Source organism: Salmo salar, chromosome 24 (genome assembly GCF_965601325.2).
Source record: "Salmo salar chromosome 24, fSalSal1, whole genome shotgun sequence".
NCBI classification, from domain to species: domain Eukaryota; kingdom Metazoa; phylum Chordata; class Actinopteri; order Salmoniformes; family Salmonidae; genus Salmo; species Salmo salar.
Window position 1 is genome coordinate 6811642 of NC_138314.1, and position 21345 is coordinate 6832986.

Below are 21345 nucleotides of genomic sequence, written 5' to 3' on the forward strand. Positions count from 1 at the left end.
TATACTTCAATGGCTTTAATTTCTTCAAAGCAATGCTTTTGAAGAGTGATATAAAAAAACAGAGATAAGATAAAACAACTGAAGGAGGGTATTTTCTGTCATTATCACAGACATGGCGAGTCGGAGGAGAGGACACGATTCTTAAGCGCTACATGGTAGTATGCTGACGACTGACACCTTTTCTCCTTTACACCTCCTCAGTCCTGTCTCACACTCGCTCAGTGTCTGGGTGACACTGTTAGCATCATCCCCCATACGGACACAGACACTCAACCCTGGATCTGAGCACTCAGCCCCGTCCTTACAGCGACACTGGTTTGTTTGTCCTGTTAGAAGGAGACAAGGAGAATGGCCTTGAGAACTGGTGCAGTGTGCACACACTCATGGGAACACGCATGCACACACACACACACACACACACACACACACACACACACACACACACACACACACACACACACACACACACACACACACACACACACACACACACACACACACACACATGCTCACACACACACACACGCACACACACACACAGCGCAAGAGCATAGACATTCATATTACAGCCTTTACTTGTCTGTGTAACAAAAATGTTGAATACAATTTAAATTCGAGCTAAACCAGAGTCGTACCGTCACAAGTCTCCCAGAACTGGCAGTCGGTGCAGGGTGAAGTTGTGTTGGTTGGCCACTCGCAGGCGCTGTCCTCTGTCAGGTTGTAGCTCCTTCCCAGACAATTTAAGGTGTGCATCTTGCACACGCTCAGTCTATTTGTCCGACCATTCTCAAGATTGTTGGCACACACCTGTAGAGAAGACCTGAACAAAAGAGCAACATAGTTAGCTTGGGGTGAAACTCTGAAACTGCTGATGTGGGGCCAGTTTTGTGTTTCCTCTCCTAATGGTCAAGATTTTAGATCTGTGCCTATGGTGAAATTTGAGAAAGCATAGAGCATATTTAGAGTATGCAGAATATGCAGCCAAAAGGAGCCACTTCTCACATTTATTAACCTGTTAGGGCTAGGGGGCAGTATTTGCACGGCTGGATATTTTTTTTTTACCCGATTTAATCTGGTTACTAATCCTACCCAGTAACTAGAATATGCATATACTTATTATATATGGATAGAAAACACTCTAAAGTTTCTAAAACTGTTTGAATGGTGTCTGTGAGTATAACAGAACTCATTTGGCAGGCAAAACCCTGAGACATTTTCTGACAGGAAGTGGATACCTGATGTGTTGTATTACCTTTAAACCTATGCCATTGAAAAACACAGGGGCTGAGGAATATTTTGGCACTTCCTATTGCTTCCACTAGATGTCACCAGCCTTTACAAAGTGTTTTGAGTCTTCTGGAGGGAGATCTGACCGAACAAGAGCCATGGAACGATGATGGCCCATTAGACACCTGGCGCGCGAGTTCATGTTGGGTACCCTCGTTCCAATACGGTATAAAAGAGAATGCATTCGTCCACCTTGAATATTATTCATGTTCTGGTTAAAAAAGGCCCTAATGATTTATGCTATACAACGTTTGACATGTTTGAACGAACGTAAATATATTTTTTCCCCTCGTTCATGACGAGAAGTCCGGCTGGCTTAGATCATGTGCTAACAAGACGGAGATTTTTGGACATAAATGATGAGCTTTTTTGAACAAAACTACATTCGTTATGGACCTGTGATACCTGGAAGTGACATCTGATGAAGAGAATCAAAGGTAATGGATTATTTACATAGTATTTTCGATTTTAGATCTCCCCAACATGACGTCTAGTCTGTATCGCAACGCGTATTTTTCTGGGCGCAGTGCTCAGATTATTGCAAAGTGTGATTTCCCAGTAAGGTTATTTTTAAATCTGGCAAGTTGATTGCGTTCAAGAGATGTAAATCTATAATTCTTTAAATGACAATATAATATTTTACCAATGTTTTCTAATTTTAATTATTTAATTTGTGGTACTGACTTGACTGCCGGTTATTGGAGGGAAACGATTTCCTCAACATCAACGCCATAGTAAAACGCTGTTTTTGGATATAAATATGAACTTGATAGAACTAAAAATGCATGCATTGTCTAACATAATGTCCTAGGAGTGTCATCTGATGGAGATTGTAAAAGGTCAGTGCATCATTTTAGTTGGTTTTATGGTTTTGGTGACCCTGTCTTTGAATTGACAAAACATTACACACAACTCTTGTAAATGTACTGTCCTAACATACTCTAAATTTATGCTTTCGCTGTAAAACCTTTTTGAAATCGTAAAACGTGGTTAGATTAAGGAGATGTTTATCTTTCAAAGGGTGTAAAATAGTTGTATGTTTGAAAAATTTGAATTTTGACATTTATTTGGATTCAAATTTGCCGCTCTTGAAATGCACCTGCTGTTGATGGAGTGCACCACGGGTGGGACGCTTGCGTCCCACCTAGCCCATAGAGGTTAAAGGGAGCTTACTTCCTGTATATCTGCAAGTAGTTTGAGTAGTTAAAGTTGCATATAGACAAAGGTTGGTAAAACATACGTGCACTCATAAGGCATTTTGCAGATACATTTGTCTTTGGCGAGTTTCTCCCATGGTTTGCATTGCCCTGCTGGGCCGTCAAGGTGATCAAGCGTTTTCGGTGCTGGATTCATAAAGGAAAACAAAGACATGTTATTTCATTTGCATTAGCCGAGGATAGAGAATACCAACATTCAGGTAAACTGACAAATAGTAACACATTTCTAAATAGGTTGATATCTGGGTAGGAGTTCAAAGTTGCAAAAATGATGCATCAACCTACCCTGGCTACATGTGATGGTGTTGGGGTCCGGTGACCAGTGCAGACTGGAGTCACAGATGATCTCTTTGTCTCCCACTATGTGTCTCCCCTCAGGGCAGGACAGTGGGATACGTTCCCCTATGTCATAGGTGGGCTGCCAGGGAGAGCCTGTGACATCCTTTAGAAGGGACGGGACATGGCACCTGGAGCCTGAAAGAAGGTGAGGGAAATGATCATAATGATGTGTGTGTTTGGTTTTGTGTGTATGTGTGCGTGTGTTCCAGGGAAGGATTCCTGTGTGTGTGTGTGTGTGTGTGTGTGTGTGTGTGTGTGTGTGTGTGTGTGTGTGTGTGTGTGTGTGTGTGTGTGTGTGTGTGTGTGTGTGTGTGTGTGTGTGTGTGTGTGTGTGTGTGTGTGTGTGTGTGTGTGTGTGTGTGTGTGCAATAACAACAACGATACAATAACGAAAGCGCCTGGGGAAACCAGTGGCGCTTTTTCCCCCCAATGCAGATTCCAGCTTTAATCTCTTGACGAATCAAAATGGCGTAAATGCAGAGGGCTGTTGTCACTGAAGCACTACTTACTCTTGCACTCTTTGGAAGGCGTGCTCCATGTCTGAGCAGCAGTGCACTCTGCAATCCTTATTCCAATCAGATGGTAGCCCTCTATGCAGGTGTATTCAATCTTACTGCCCACCAGATACACATCTTTTGGATCCTGAGTTTAACAGCACAAATTATGGTCAAACACAGTCCAACCTATCCAGATAATGATATCTACAAATGGAGGAACTGCATTATAATAAGGAGGTTGAAACGGCCAGAAAACAGCAGGATGATGTTCAGGCTTTGGAGCCAGCCTTGCGCAACGACATTGTGATTAATTGAATCCCTAAATCAGTTGTGTTAGTGCAAGGTTAGAGCAAAAGCCTGCATGCCCTGTATCTCTCCAGCAGCAGGACTGAAGGAAACAGACAGTTTAGTGGTTATCTGTCCATCAATTCCTACTAGGACATAGCCATTAGGGAGAGGAGGTGGGCTCCTGCAGGTCTCCTTAGGTGGGACGGTCAGGTCAAAGCACTGAGGCTCCATGGTCCTGGAATTAAACACAAACAAACAGACATTCAGCAAGATCAGTAACAGTGGGATAATATTTTATTTTACCTTTACTTATCTAGGCAAGTCAGTTAAGAACACATTCTTATTTTCAATGACGGCCTAGGAACAGTGGGTTAACTGCCTTGTTCAGGAGCAGAACGACAGAGTTTTTCCTTGTCAGCTTGGGGATTCAATCTTGCAACCTTTCGGTTACTAGTCCAACGCTCTAACCACTAGGCTACCTGCCGCCCCAATATGAAGGCTGAAGTTATAGAAGACAGCAATGTGTTGCTCATGCGTGGCTTTTTCAACACTGTCTTTGTTATCGTTAATTATGCCATGTAATTTATTTGTTGTGTAGTGTTCATATATAAAGTCTTATCACTAAGTAAATAGAGAAGCAGCAGTAATTCTGACTGGAGGTATTGCAGGTCTTGGTCGTCATTGCAGCCTGTCGTCTCCCTGACCTCTCCGTTGCAGTGATGGCCGCCTCTCTGAGGTGCGGGGTTACTGCAGGCACGTGTTCGTGACCTCTGACCTCCGGAGCAAGAAGTCCAGCCAGACCAGCAAGACCAGCTGCCATGTATCACCCCTTAGAGAGGGAGGGAGATAGAGAGGGAGGGGGACAGAGAGAGTGATGTAATGTAGAGTTGTGGTGAAAGGAAGACACAGAGTGAAAGGGAAAGGAAGGACGGAGAGAGAGAGGTTATGGGTCCATATGTAATCTGGATGTGAATGTAGAGAATGCCTGCAAGCACCCAAGCAAACTTCAAGTTTGCGAGAAACGAATACACAAATGCCATCATCTGGAGTATCCACACGGCGTGTCAAATGTCACCTACCCTCCTGCCCCTCCACCTCCTTCCCCTTCTCACAGGCCAGTCCGTCTGTCCCAGGTTTACAGATGCAGCTACACTTATCCCCAGCCATCACCACCAGGCCGTTGTTCCTGCAGGGCTGGCAGCGGCATGGGTGCCTCTCATTCAGGTACTGCTCTATGGCACGCTTCAGGTGGAACCTCTTCACCCCAGCACACTGCACCTCCTTCACCAGCTCATACAGAGGCCTCATCTGGAACCATTCACACCAAACACAGGGAGGAACCAATATAGCAAGCCTTTTCCCAAGACAAAGGGATGAATTATTGTTTCAAAAGCTGTAACGTGACTCTGTAGTCCTTTTTCATTTATAATTTCATTACTTAACCTATTTTTCTCTACCTTATGTAATTCACTGTTTTGCCCTCAACCAATGACGCCAGCTCAGATATTGTTTTCATCCAACAATAATCTTTCTCCTGTACCTCTCTCACCTTTCGTTTGATGACTGCAGGGAAGGTCCGCACAGACTCCGCCCAGTTCTTGTACATATCCCAGTTTTTACCTGGAGTGTTGAGGTCCAGAGCCTTGAGGGCTGCGATGTGTGCAGTGGCCCCTCCCTCCACATCCACCTTCTTTACCGTGTCAGACCTACTGATGGCTATTAAAGCAGTAAAGGCATCAGTGATTAGAGTGATCAGGATTTCATTACAGAAGCTTATACAGTTACAGTGCATGATGAGCTACCACAAGGGCTTCTGTATAGTGAATATATATTGTGGCAAAGAAGGGGGTCGAGTGATAAATGGCAGATATGTGAGGGCAGAACTAATAAACGGGCTCTGCCCGATCACTAAAATGGCCACCCCGATCAGAACTACAGATCACAAAATGGCCGACTGCCAAAACTACAATTCCCAGAAGCAAGGGGAACCCTCAGAAGGTGGAGCCGACCCACAGATAAAAGGTCAAGAAAAACCAGGAAGAGAGAGAGAGGGCGGGAAGGATCTATGAACCATCGAGAAAGAGACAATCTGGACTGTTTTGGACTTACCTGTTGGCGTTTAGACCTGGACCTACCGAGAACCAGATTTGTGTACCGAACCCTGCTATCCTTGACCTTACCTGCGGCCTGGGTGGACCAGGACAGCAAAACAAACACACAGGTACTGTCATGTTTGAAAGAACTTTCATTCTGGGCTGACTTTGGTGACAGTTTCCCACTTAATTTGTGACAAACGCTCCTAACTTTGAAGAGGTTTGCCACACGTGGTGGAGAATGTGGGCACTGGATTAACCATACCGCTGGTTAGGTAGAAAAAAGAAAAAAAGAAAAAAAAAAGTTTAGTTAGCACTCCAAAGGGGAGTCAGGTTTTTTCTTTATTTTTTTTTTGTGGCTTTGTTTGTTTAGGACAGTTTTTTTTCAGGAAAATGAGTATGGAGGGAGCCATACAGGCCCTGTTACAAGCGGCGGCCGCCCAACAAGAGGCAACTAGAGCTCAACAAATATCTCATCAGGATGCAATGCGAATGTATCAGGACACGTTACAGGTCCAGCACCGCACCAACCAGCTGCTCAGAGAAGAGCAAGAGAGAAACACCCGGGAGTTAAGAGAAGGCCTAAAGGGGCTAGCGGACCAAATTGGGGCTCAGTTACCAGCTGCAAATACCCAAAGGTGGGCCAATCATTTTCTTCAAAAAATGACAGCGCAGGATGATGTGGAAGCATATCTTACCACCTTCGAAAGGACGGCAGAGAGGGAGAAGTGGCCGAAAGAAGAATGAGTAGGGCTTCTGGCACCATACCTGATAGGCATTAACTTTAATCAAATCGCATTTTAATGGGAAAAAACATTCATTGCTACAGAATGTAGTAATTTTATGTCAAAATGTATATCAAATGAGATTTTGTTTTACTACAATGTAAAAACAATTTAAACTGAGCCATGTTGGTTTAAAAAGCTGACTCTTCCAAATGAAAAAAAGCATATTTCGACCTGGAGTTGAAGGATGCACAGGATTACGATAAACTCAAGGGAGAGATTCTGACTAGACTGGGAGTGACCGATACCGTGAGGGCACACCGCTTCCACCAGTGGTCCTACAGACCGGGACAACCCCCCCGAACACAGATGTTCGACTTGATTCACCTGGCACAGAAATGGTTGCAACCGGAGACCCGTTCGTCCGCCGAGGTCGTCGAGACCATCGTACTCAACCAGTTTCAGCGAGGTCTACCCCAAGAAGTGCGACGATGGGTTGGCCAGAACGAGGTACTTTCCGCCGACCATCTCGTGGGCCTGGTTGAACGGTATTGTACAGCAGGAACAGCTGAGCAGGCGCAGGAGGAAAGATTCCCATTCCCCAGGCCTGGGCGAACCAGCGGACAGGGTAAGACTGTCCCAACAGGGGGAGGGGGAGGAGAGCAGCGTGGGGCCATGAGGAAAGAATCAGAATCGGGCCGAGACACTAAGGGAAAAACTGGAAACCGGGACTGGGGGTCGAGGAGGTCTCCCCCCCGGAACCCTATTATCTGTTACAATTGTAATCGACCGGGACATATTGCAGCCTACTGCCCTATTAAAGAAGAGCCAATGCAATGTAACCTCGGTGAAAAAGAAGATGAGATATGGTATGCATGTCCCGTGGTAACCACTGTACTTGAAAGATCAAGAAACAAACATATGTGCAGGGTGAAGGTTGAAGGGAAGGAGGTTGAAGCACTACTGGATTCCGGCAGTATGCTAACCCTGGTCGTTGCAAACCTAGTGCCGACGCATAAACGATACAAGTCAGGATATCGGTGTTACGTGCATTCATGGGGATACCCGTCTGTACCCCACAGCATTAGTGAGCATACAAACAGAGGACGGTCTGCTGGATTATGAGGTCGGCGTGGTCCCAAAGATGCCATATGATGTAATATTGGGTAGATACTTTCCTAACTTTGCAAAGTTAGGTCAAAAGAACGGCATATTTGAGAAGCCAACAACCCTGACCAAGCAGGAAGAAGCATGGGGCCTTCAACCAAGGCCAAGAAAAGAGGTCTCCCAGGGGCCAACCTCACAGGTACTAGTAGGGGAGGATGAGGATGAAGTGGCAAACCTCGTTGATAATGAACAGCCCAGTACTAGTGGGGCTGGGATCGATCTGAATCCAGAGGACGACTATCTAGAACCAGCAGACCTGGCAGGGTCCATGACTAATTTCGGGACGGCCCAACACCAGGATCCAACCCTGCAGCAAGCCAGAGCAGACGTGCAGGTTGTAGATGGTACTCCCATAAATGATAGGATGATGCCTAATAGTTTTCCCCACTTCATCATGAAAAATGGTTTGGTGTACAGAGTCTCAAAAATAGGGGTTGATGTGGTGGAACAGTTGTTGGTCCCCACCCGGTACAGGAAGACAGTACTGGATCTAGCTCATGGGCACATTCTGGGTGGACACCTTGGTATCGATAAAACCAGAGACCGGATTGTAAGGAGGTTTTACTGGCCAGGAATTCAGGCTGAAGTGGCTTGGCATTGTGGAGAGTGCCCGGAGTGCCAGGTAACAGCTCCCCGACCAGCGTTTAGAAGCCCGTTAGTGCCACTCCCCATAATCGAAACGCCATTTGAGAGGATAGCGATGGACATAGTGGGCCCACTACCCAAATCTGCCAGAGGGCACCAATACATTCTGGTCATTCTAGATTATGCCACTCGCTACCCAGAAGCCATTCCCCTTCGGACAATGGCTTCCAAAAATATCGCCAAGGAACTAGTGCTATTGTTCACCAGGGTTGGGGTCCCAAAGGAGATCCTTACTGACCAGGGGACCCCCTTTATGTCCCGCCTTATGGCGGACCTTTGTAAATTGTGGCAGGTGAAACAGTTGAGGACATCGGTTTACCATCCACAGACGGACGGGCTGGTTGAGAGATTCAACCGGACCCTGAAGTCAATGCTCAGGAAGGTAATCGACAAGGATGGGAAAAACTGGGATTGCATGTTGCCATATCTGATGTTAGCCATTAGAGAGGTTCCTCAAGCCTCGCTGGGGTTTTCTCCCTTCGAGCTGGTATATGGGAGATTTAGACATCGCCCGGGAAACCTGGGAACACCAATCCACCCCGTATACTAGTGTCATAGAGCACGTCACGGCAATGCAAAACAGGATAGCCACAGTCATGCCCATTGTCAGAGAGCACATGAGACAAGCACAAGAGCACCAGCGGCACACTTATAACCGGCAGGCTACCCTGAGGGAATTTCAACCGGGAGATAAGGTGTTAGTGCTGATCCCCACGGTAGAGTGCAAACTACTTGCCACATGGAAAGGACCATATGAAGTACTGGAGAGAATAGGAGAAGTTAATTATCGGATCCGACAGCCAGGTCGACGGCCCCAGGAACAGATCTATCACATAAACCTGTTAAAAGCATGGAGAGAGAGAGAAACACTAATGGTCACTTACCCCACACACACTCAGGAGACAGCTGAAGTAAATATTTCACCTACTTTGTCCCCAGCACAAGTACAGGAAGTAAAGACCCTGATCCAGAAAAACAGAGATGTGTTTTCAGAAGTACCCGGCCGAACTGAGGTTACAGCTCATGATATCGTTTCCCTACCAGGGAGAAAAGTGAGCATGAGGCCATACGGGTACCCGAGGCTCAACAGGCAGCGATTAGAGCAGAGACGGAGAAAATGTTGACAGCTGGAGTGATCGAAGAGTCACATAGTGAGTGGTCTAGCCCAATTGTGATGGTCTCCAAGCCCGATGGGTCTTTGCGGTTCTGTAACGACTTTCGGAAGGTAAATGAAATCTCCAAGTTTGATGCCTACCCCATGTCCAGAGTAGATGAACTACTGGAGAAAATTGGTAAAGCTCGGTACATTACGACCCTGGACCTGACAAAAGGGTACTGGCAAATTCCTCTGAACCCCAGGGCCAAAGAAAAGACAGCCTTTGCAACCCCTGACGGTTTGTTTCATTACACCGTCATGCCATTCGGCCTACACGGGGCCCCAGCCACCTTTCAACGGCTCATGGACAAGGTCCTAAAACCGCACCAAACATACGCCGCAGCTTATTTAGATGACGTGGTGATCTACAGCCCAGATTGGGAATCCCACTTACCCCGGGTACAGGCAGTGTTAGACGCCCTTAGAAAGGCAGGGGTTCACGGCGAACCCTGCCAAGTGTTATGTGGGGTTAGAGGAAACGGAGTATCTGGGATACACAGTGGGAAGAGGATTAATCAAACCCCAACGTAAGAAGGTGGAGGCAATTAGAGAATGGCCGAAACCAGTAAATAAGAAGCAGGTTCGAGCCTTCCTAGGGCTGACCGGGTACTACCGGAAGTTCATCCCAAGTTATGCCACAGTGGCCGCCCCACTCACCGACATGACTAGAGCCAGAGGGCCAAACATGGTCAAGTGGGATGAAAGGGCCACCAAAGCATTTAGGACATTACAGGAGGCCCTCTGCTGTAATCCAGTGCTGGTGGTACCAGACTTTAAGAGAGAGTTTGTGGTTCAGACGGATGCTTCAGAGGTCGGCTTGGGAGCAGTGCTGTCCCAAGAGGTAGAAGGGGTGGAACACCCCATCCTGTTTTTATGCAGGAAGCTGGAACCACGGGAAACCAACTACTCAGTTGTTGAGAAAGAGGCGCTGGCAGTAAAGTGGGCTCTGGAAAGCCTGAAATACTACCTGCTGGGGCGCCACTTCACCCTCATCAGTGACCATGCACCACTCACCTGGATGCATAGGGCTAAAGAGAAGAATGCTCGGGTGATGCGGTGGTTTTTGAGTCTCCAACCGTTTCACTTTGACTTGAAACACAGAGCAGGAAAGGAAATGGGAAATGTGGATGGGTTATCCCGCATGCATGCATATTTTGCTGCGGTAGCCCGACCTAGGGGGTTGGATCTAGGGGGGGAGATGTGTGGCAAAGAAGGGGGTCGAGTGATAAATGGCAGATATGTGAGGGCAGAACTAATAAACGGGCTCTGCCCGATCACTAAAATGGCCACCCCGATCAGAACTACAGATCACAAAATGGCCGACTGCCAAAACTACAATTCCCAGAAGCAAGGGGAACCCTCAGAAGGTGGAGCCGACCCACAGATAAAAGGTCAAGAAAAACCAGGAAGAGAGAGAGAGGGCGGGAAGGATCTATGAACCATCGAGAAAGAGACAATCTGGACTGTTTTGGACTTACCTGTTGGCGTTTAGACCTGGACCTACCGAGAACCAGATTTGTGTACCGAACCCTGCTATCCTTGACCTTACCTGCGGCCTGGGTGGACCAGGACAGCGAAACAAACACACAGGTACTGTCATGTTCGAAAGAACTTTCATTCTGGGCTGACTTTGGTGACAGTTTCCCACTTAATTTGTGACAAACGCTCCTAACTTTGAAGAGGTTTGCCACAATATATATAGTATATTTACTGTAAATATCAATAAATACTGTTGATTCATTTGATTCCATTGAATGTTGAGCCTTCAGAATTACAGTAAGAGATCACTTGATAGCCGTTGTAAAATTTCACACATCTTACATTTGTACATCGTACTTTTTTGGGGTTTTACATTGTTGCTTAAATAAACTTACATGGGGGGTTGGGTAGTGTATATTTCTTTTCGTCCTTCCTACATTTCTCGGTTGTCCATGAAACGAACAGAATCCGGTGTTTGGTCTTGGTACACTCATTATACTTCCACGTGACCTTGGCTGCAGATGCAGAAGGGAGAACGGTAACAACAACAAAAAATCAACACTTGCCAAGGAAAGGTTGGACCCAAACTATACTATATAAAAGTTGGTTCCAAGGACATCCAATTAAACTCTGACGGCTTAATCGAACCGTTATGATTTACTTTGTTCAAAGTCTTCTTCACCATCTGTTGCGAGCCTCATGCTCCAACCAATTGGGCCATTGGACCCAGCAGTGTAACCAACAGAGTTGATGTGTTCAAGCTATTGCACTGTTAGTCCCACTACTGTTGTCACAAGAATGATATGCCTGCAGTGTCAACGTTAGGGCAGCCTCAGTCTCAGCTGGAGTTGCCTCAATTGTCTCACCCATCTGTTTGGCTGTTTCCTGGTCGATGCTGAGTAAGGCGTGGAAGTATCCACCCAGGGTCCCCTCAGACAGGTAGTGGGTTCCAAACCTCTCCACCACCATCCTATAGGTAGCGTAGTCGTACACAGTGGGGAGCGTGGCCAAAACCTTCCAGAACTCCTCAGACAGAGAGAGGTATCCTGGGGCATTGTTCTGGAACTGAGCCACCTCCACGTCGTTCTTTACCACCAACAGGTGGTTGTTCTACAGAGCAAAAACAAACCAAAAAAGATAATCTCACAATACCTTTATCACAGTTTTGTTAAATATTGGTTTTAAGTAGATTAAATAATGAGTCAATAATTCTAAACTCTGGAAGACAATGAATGAAAACAATGATAACAATGGATATCAGGTACATAGTGGATGTGAAATAAAATGGAGTCATCCTCACACGTGAACTGCTATGGCAAAGGTCAGGGGTCTGTTGAAAGGCATCTCTTAAGCTCAGCATATCTCCTAATAAAACTAAGATTTATAGAAGACATTTCATCATACAGATCCAACAGACCCTGTTTTTTTCCTCCGTCTGATGAAAGTCATAGTTTTTGTATCCTGTGGTTGTACCCGTCGTTGTCTCTCTCTTGACTTCGTCCTTGGCGTAGGACCAGGAGCTGGTGTAGAATTCATCACTGAAATCATTCTGAACTTTGACCTGTACAGATAGGAATCATATACAGATGTAGGATCTTAGTTTGATCACCCTGTTGCAATTTATATTCTTACATATATTCAGTCCTATGTGCTCTCTTTTTAAATGTTTATTTTCACAAGTATGTGAACTTAACTGTGGGACTTTTTACCTCAAAGTTGTACCTCAGAGTGCTCTGGGGCAGCCTGTAGAGGACCTTGTTGTCCCCACTGAAGACAGCCCTGCACTGGCCTCCATAGCTCTTAGTGTTGATCACGCTTCCTCTCTGTTTTCCTGTCACTGCATCAAACCTGGAAATTCAAGGAGAAGGCACCGCACATCACCACAGATGCCCAGGATTGTGTGTGTGTGTGAGAATGAGAGAGAGAAAGAGAGCGAGAAGCGGGGGAGGGGAGGAGGGAGAGAAAGATACCCCAGTCCTAGTTGCTCAACATTGGGTGGTGGTTTGTCATTGTTACAAACAGGGAATGTCTTGTCTGGGCCACACTTCAGTTCATCCTGGTTGTCTTCCTCACAGTCCTGATCTCCATTACACACCATAGACTGGCTGATACACTTCCCTGTAGCACACAGGAATCACACACACACACACGCATGTTAATATTTCATGTTCTGTGCTCAACATTTTTCTTACTAGCTCTATTTTTTACATTTTGTTGTAAAACGTACGGAGGATTTTAAATGTATTGTTAATAAAGTTTGATTTAATTACCTGAGCGGCAGCGGAACCTCCCTCCACAGCCTTCCTTCAGGGGGCAGCCTCGAGCAGTCTCACAGGGCTGGGTCTGAGTGGCCCCTCCACTGCATGGGCTCCCCCCAAACTGGGCATATACCACCATGGCACGGGTCCTAGACTAAAACACATCGATATACCCCAACATTGGTCTAATTTCAATAAAGGGGAATACACATGTTACTTGGTTGCCATTCATGAGTCCAGTGGAGCTCACAGGCATGACTTCGATTGTTTGGTTTGGTTTCTAACCTGTGTTTTAGTGCAGCCATCACACTCTGACCAGTCTCCGTAGGATCCCCACTGGCAATGCACTGGCTCCACACAATTACTGGTTGAGAACATCCCAAAGAAGAGCCATGGCAGACAGATCAGAGAGACTGACAGACGGTCCTAAGGAGAGGAGATGGAATGCTGCAATTAAATTCTGTTTGTATTTTATAACTTTCCAACAGCCTGAGCCTAAATTCCTAACGATTATACAGCAATATTGTTTTTACCTGCGTAGAAATAAACTGAGTATATTAAAAGGAGTAAATAGTGTATCGATGTGAATCATCTTACCTTCATGTTGAGAGTTTGCATGAGCTTTCTGTGGCTGTGGACATTCCAGAGTATTATATTTCTTTCTCTCTCTCTCTCTCTCGCTCGCTCGCACACACACACACACACACACACACACACACACACACACACACACGATAAATATCCGACCCCTTCCCCCTAAGGGGTTCACTTGCGGGAAGGGATTCTTGTAAGGAAAATTTTTTTTCTCCTTTCCAAGGAACCAGGATATATATTTTCAATGTGTTGGACAGAAAGAGAGAGAGAGATTCCTGTGGAGAAGGAGACCATACAGTATTGCATCACAGTTTTTCTGCCAAAACCTCTCTCTCTGTGACCCTAGGATAATTCAACTATAATTCTTAAACAGAAACAGTCTAAAGTGGGTTCCTCGTTTCCTCTTCTGCTCCTCATCTGCACTGATCTGAAAATAGAGAATAAGGTAAAGCAATATAGTAGGTATTTCACCTTCCCAGTTCTCATTTGTCAGTGCAGACAAGAGAAAGAACACACAGAGAGAGGAAGCAGTTTTAGACTATTACTCGACAATAGTCCAAGTGTATGTGCCTGGCCCAATGTATTTGCTGCCTGAGATAAGAAACACTGGAGGGCAACAGAGAGCTGTTTCCCCCTCACATGTCTGGCACTGCTGGCGTCTCCACCAATTACAGTGTGCTGGGTCAAGTATGTATGTGACAAAGTTGCCTTTTTTGGTTTGAATTGTTTTGTTGTTGACGTCTGTAAGAAGGCAGTTGTCCTGCTGTTTATGGTGATGTCATATTGTTGAATATACCTTTAAATATACCGTTTTCATGTGACAAGGTTTGACCACTGAGGATCTTTAACTCCAAGCTACAGACATAGACGCACACACACACAGACATACACACACACACATACATAACAGTGTTGCCAAGTTCTACTCTCTAAACTGATAATTACGCATTAATTGAAGAATTAGCACAAATAGCCTTCTAGTATAGTTTTGATAAAAGCCTCCGCAAAGAAACCCAGAATGGATCCTCTACTGTGTTATGGAGGGAGCGTACTGGAATGTGCAAGTGTGTGGAAACTACATCCACTTATAATTGTGGACATAGATCGGCTGTCAGTGTGTCCTTGAAGGTGGAGGCAGCTGGCAAGTTTGTGTGCATATCTATCCCCTGCAGGCTGCCAGTATAATGGTTGCTCTGAATAAGCAGGTGGAAATTTTGCTGGAATATGCATCTCATATTTCACTTGGGATGTGAATGTATCCCCTCTTGTCTGGCAGTCTGTCTGTTTGTCCATCTGGCAATCTGTCTGTCTGTCCATCTGGCAGTTTGTCTGTCTGCCTTCCTGCCTGCATGTCTTTCAGTCTGTCAGTCTGTCTGTCATACACTATAACTGGTTCAGGGTTATGGCTAGGGTTATGGCTAGGGGTTGAGCTGGGAAGTGGATATGAATCTAGGTTTAGGGTTGAGCTGGGGAGTGGACATGAAGTTGTTAGGGTTAGCCATAGAGATAGATAGAGGACTCATCTTTATATCTGTGCCATTATAGCATCAGCGACAGCATGAGCAGCATCAATAAGGCTACAACTCATAGGAATCTCCACCCAGTTGATTACTTTGATTGCTTTAATTAAAATGGTGGAAGCATGTTGGAAGCCCTCAATGCCACTAGAGGCCTCTATCATTCTCTATGGGGTTAGCCTAAAAAACGAATTCTAACCCTCTGAATTCCCAATGTATCCCCTGAATGTAGCCTTATGTGTAGTGTGTGATGTGACTCAGCTACAGTGACTTCAGAAAGTATTCATGCCTCTTTACTTACTCCACATTTTGTTGTGGTACACCCTGAATTCACCCACCTGCACACAGTACCCCATAATGACAAAAATAAAACATGTTTTTGGAAATGTTGGCATAAAAAAATGAAATACAGGTTCCAGCTATGATGTGGAGAGGAGCAGTAGCTAACTAAAGAGGCTGTGTAGCGTCAACTATATTCTAACTAATTATTCAATGCCTCGCTTCAAACATTTTAACTAATTATTCAAAGCCTAGTTACACATTTTGTTAACTAATTGTCCAATATATCAGTGACATGGAAAAACGACAGACACTTTTGACGAAAAACACGAAAATGTCGTCTCTACCTGCAGCTAGCAAGGAAAATGGTGGAGAAGAACACCCGGATGACCCAGTTCTAAATGCGATTCGTAAAATCAACAAAAATCGTGAACGGAGAAAATTGCGAAAGTGGGTGAAGATGTGGCTGAAATAAAACATGCAGTGGGCTCATTGAAAACAGAAGTCAATACTCTCGACAATCAAGTTACAAACATAGAAGAGAGGATATCAACCTTGGAGGACAAGAACACCCGCCTAAACGACACTGTTGAAAAAAATGGAGACTGGGATCCAAAATATTCGAATGACTTTAATACCAGGATAATTACAGTCAGAGAAACACACTTCGGATCAGAGGGGTTTAAAATTCACAGAAATACGGTGGGTTGTGTGAAATACATTTTACGCAATCTATTTGATAACACACAGGAGGATGTTAACATGACCATCAAGAGAACACATCGGCACTGCGCCCAGGACCAGTCCCACGCAACCCCCGGCCTATCCTGGTGAAATTCTTACGATACGCTGACAGGGAGAAGGTCCGGCTCAGAGCAAAATAACTTTGGACTTTTCACTGGAAAGGGACAAAGGTTTCCCCTGACTTTCCCAAGGAGGTTCAGGACAAGAGAAATGTGTCCACGGAGGTGAGGCATATGTGCATGAAACGGGGACTGAAATACTTGTTGCAATATTCTGCCGTGTTCTGGGTTCAGTGAGAGGATCAGTACGTCGTTTCACAGACCCAAAGGAGGCAAAGAAGTGTGTGGCGGACGTCAATGAGACCGAACAAATTGAGTAGCGTGGTAGGCTATGGAAGATCCACATGGTGGCGGTGGTTCATCACGGATAGACTACTATTTTTCTCAAAGGTGATAGAACTTCCTATGTTGTGAGTGACGGTCTCATTGAGTATTTATTCTGCGAATTCTGCCTATAATGTATCTTTCTGGTTTACAGTTGATATCATTATAGTACTAGATTAAGCAGGATTATAGTCCAAGCATATCATTCTGTTTTATGGTTATACTGGGGATAAACATATCTACTATTTTAAGTTTTCACTCATATAACAGCAATAGTGGGTCAATATAGGCCACAACAGGCATGTTGGTGCCATGCGTGATGGGCACAACCCAAAATGTTTGCTTATTTTATCATTATTATGACCTATACCGGTCTCCCTTTTTGTATTTGTTCTTTGCTTACATTCCTGCCTTATCCTCTATGGGCTAGGTGGGACGAAATCGTCCCACCGACGTAACAGCCAGTGGAATCCTGTGGCGCGTTATTCAAATACCTTAGAAATGCTATTACTTCAATTTCTCAAACATATGACTATTTTACACCATTTTAAAGACAAGACTCTCGTTAATCTAACCACACTGTCCGATTTCAAAAAGGCTTTACAACGAAAGCAAAACATTAGATTATGTCAGCAGAGTACCCAGCCAGAAATAATCAGACACCCATTTTTCAAGCTAGCATATAATGTCACATAAACCCAAACCGCAGCTAAATGCAGCACTAACCTTTGATGATCTTCATCAGATGACACACCTAGGACATTATGTTATACAATACATGCATGTTTTGTTCAATCAAGTTCATATTTATTTATATCAAAAACCAGCTTTTTACATTAGCATGTGATGTTCAGAACTAGCATACCCCCCGCAAACTTCCGGTGAATTTACTAAATTACTCACGATAAACGTTCACAAAAAACATAACAATTATTTTAAGAATTATAGATACAGAACTCCTCTATGCACTCGCTATGTCTGATTTTAAAATAGCTTTTCGGTGAAAGCACATTTTGCAATATTCTGAGTAGATAGCCCGGCATCACAGGGCTAGCTATTTAGACACCCACCAAGTTTAGCACTCACCAAAATCAGATTTACTATAAGAAAAATGTTATTACCTTTGCTGTTCTTCGTCAGAATGCACTCCCAGGACTTCTACTTCAATAACAAATGTTGGTTTGGTTCAAATAATCCATAGTTATATCCAAATAGCGGCGTTTTGTTCGTGCGTTCAAGACACTATCCGAAGTGTAAATAAGGGTCACGCGCACGACGCATTTCGAGACAAAAAAATTCTAAATATTCCATTACCGTACTTCGAAGCATGTTAACCGCTGTTTAAAATCCATTTTTATGCCATTTTTCTCGTAAAAAAGCGATAATATTCCGACCGGGAGTGGTGGTTTTCGTTCAAAGAGAGAGAAAGTAAACATTGAGTCGACTCGGGCACGCACGCCCCGTCTCATTGTCCTCAGATCGGCCACTTACAAAATGCGCTAATGTTTTTCAGCCATGGGCTGCAAAGCCACGATTCAGCTTTCTGGCGCCTTCTGAGAGCCTATGGGAGCGTTAGAAAATGTCACGTCATGCCAGAGATCCCCTGTTTTTGTTAGAGATGATCAATAAGGCCATGAAATGGTCAGAGAGAGCGCTTCCTGTTTGGAATCTTCTCAGGTTTTGGCCTGCCTAATGAGTTCTGTTATACTCACAGACACCATTCAAACAGTTTTAGAAACTTTAGGGTGTTTTCTATCCAAATCAAACAATTATATGCATATTCTAGTTACTGGGCAGGAGTAGTAACCAGATTAAATCGGGTACGTTTTTTTATCCGGCCGTGCAAATACTGCCCCCATCCCCAACAAGTTAAGGAATTAGACAGTTATTATCAGTCTACACGAGAAAGGTAATCTCTTCTCTTTGCGAGAATAATGATCAGCCTGTCTTTATGTTCAGCATTTTTGGTTGATCTATGTCGTTTCAAAATGGATATGGTTATGCCTAATATTTGGCATTGGTAAAACGTTCTTATTCTAGTTGGAGCATAAGCGCTAGGAAGTCCTTGGGACACTACACACGGTTGAAGGTCTAGTTTAGGGGGGAGGAAGATTGTCTTGTTGTATCTTATGGAGTTGCGATATGTTTATGATATATTTGTTCAATGGGAAGTTTACTGTTCTAGGTGGGGGGCACTACCAGTCGTTCACTTTTTTTGATTCGATAGCAGTGGCTATCAGAAACGCATTGATTTCAAATATTCTAACACTCGTCACGTTTTGGTAATAATATATTAACAACCTTTCAGATATGATGACCAATGTGATTAACTTCTTCGGGGTAGCCCCCCCTCCTTCTCAATTTCTGCCTGAAGACATACCCTAATCTAACTGCCTGTAGCTCAGGCCCAGAAGCAAGGATATGCATATTCTTGGTATCATTTGAAAGGAAACACTCTGAGTTTTGTGGAAATGTGAATTGAATGTAAGAGAATATAACACAATCGATCTGGTAGAAGATAATACAAGGAAAAAACATACGTTTACTGTTTTTTATTGTTGTTGCATCATCTTTCAAATGAACAAGAACAGCCAAACATTCAGATAGGATGCTGGGGATAATTTGAATGAAGAGCATAAGAGGGCAACAATAGTTGAACAAAGTTTCAGACAGATAACTTCAAGAATGAGCGAGCTACATGACATTGAGCATGAAGTCACCCAGGTGTCCCACACAAATGTACCCAAATGTTTCCCAAGTGGCCGAATTTGTACAGTGATACATTTTGAAGCAAATAACTATATACATAAATGCTATTCTAACACACCCCCAAAAATAAAATGTATCTATTTTTTAATAAAATAACAAGGGTAACTATTTACACACTTTCTATTTACAATATTGTGAAGACCCTCAGTCCTCTACACAAAATTGTGCTGCTGATGCCACGGCCCATAGCAGTCTCTTTCTGCTGTAAAGCAGAGGGTTACTGAACAAGTGGTGCAGGTGATGGGGCATTTCCTGTGACAAAGCGCACAACGACGCCTCCCTACTGAGCCCTTTTTGCACCGAGGCACATTCATGCCTGCAGAGATGAATTTGGGCAGGTGAACACCACTGGTTGAAGGAGCAGATGGGACAGAGGTAGAGAGGACAGAAGGTGATGCAGTGGACTTGCTGTAGCTAGCAAGTTCCTGGATGAGCAGCTCCCTGAAGGCTAGCTGTGAGATGGGGGGCTGTCCACAGCTCTTAGCCATTTCCTTCTGGAAGATGAAGGCATTCACCACAGCAATGTCGATGAAATGATAGAAAAATGTCTTGTACCATTTCATTGTCTTGTGGAGAACATTGTAGTATCCTATCAGTGCGTCTGACAGGTCCACACCTCCCATGCCCTTGTTGTAGTCCTTTACAGCAGCTGGAATGGGGAAATTTTTTGTGGTCCATGCCCCGGTACCGTCCTTCACACGCCTGACAACGTGATCGCCACTGAAGGACTTGTGGATAGTTGTGCACATGACCACCTCTCTGGTATCCATCCACTTCACAAAGAGCAGGCCATCTTCACGAATCCATTGCATGGTACCCCGCTCAGCCCGCTTAGGCATGTCGTTCACCTTTGTTTTTGGAAAGCCCACTCTGTTGGTCCGAATGGTTCCACAAGCCCACACATCCCACTTCCTCAGGTCTGTGAACAGGGTAGGGCTTGTGTAGAAGTTGTCCACAAACAGTTTGTAGCCCTTCCCCAGCAGTTGAAAATCCAATAACTCCATAACGGAATCATAACTAAGTCCATTACCGGTAGCAAGACTGTTTTTCCCCTCATAAACAAAAAAATTGCAAGTGTAGGCACACACAGAATCAGCCAAAACAAACAGTTTGTAACCCCATTTAGTTGGTTTGTTACGCATGTATTGTTTGAGGCTGATTCTGGCCTTTGAGGCTACCATCCTCTCATCTATGGACAGGTTCTGGGCGGGCTGAAAATAGGTCTTGCAGGCCTCAACGATGTTGGTGTAGAGAGGTTTGATTTTGCAGAGCCTATCAAACCTTGGTGTGCCTCTCTTCTTGTCATTCTCCCCATCAACTTCTGGGTCACTGATGTGAAGCGCCCTTGAGATAGCCAGAAATCTTTTACAAGACATGACAGTCATGGGGAAAGGCAGTTGGTAGAGAGCTGACGTTTTCCAATAGTCCCTCAGAGTTTTCAACTTCACCAGGCCCATGTAAATGACCAGTGAAAGGTAGCAGAAAAGGTCTGACATGGAAATGGGCTTCAATGCCTCTTTCTTTCCTGCCTGCTTCTTAGCCCCGTACTTATTCGTGTTAGACACCAGGGAATCAATAACAGACGAGGTGAAAAACAGTTTAAAAAGTTGAAGGGGGCTGTACTTTGCAGTCATGTCTAGTTGAGGTCCTGGCAGCCTTTTTGGTCTAAATACTGGTGGAATTGGATCAATGTCATCTTCTAGCACAGAGTGCCAACGACCCTCTGCAGGTTTCTCTCTTCCCCACCTCCGCTTCTTTGTAACTGTCTTCACACCTCTAGATGGCCGGATAGGTGTGGAGCCGGAGACAGCAGAGGTCCGGCTGGATGAACCAGCTTCAGAGGGGGATGGACACCTAGACATTGGAGGCTCATAATCAGAGTCACTGCCACTGTGAAAGAAAAAAAAA

The 21345-nt window shown here is 44.7% G+C and overlaps 1 protein-coding gene across 1 annotated transcript; it reads right to left on the reverse strand.

Annotated features, from left to right (window-relative positions):
- c7a (complement C7a) lies at window positions 1-13766 on the reverse strand. Its single transcript, NM_001139773.1, is given in 17 exon segments — window positions 1-326; window positions 636-820; window positions 2528-2630; window positions 2790-2978; window positions 3353-3485; window positions 3776-3863; window positions 4283-4457; window positions 4708-4936; window positions 5178-5344; window positions 11289-11408; window positions 11760-12003; window positions 12311-12454; window positions 12603-12741; window positions 12864-13011; window positions 13164-13305; window positions 13437-13577; window positions 13749-13766. Coding segments are annotated over 17 exon segments (2538 nt in total). The 5' UTR covers window positions 13755-13766; the 3' UTR covers window positions 1-141.
- Between the last annotated feature and the right edge of the window lie 7579 nt (window positions 13767-21345).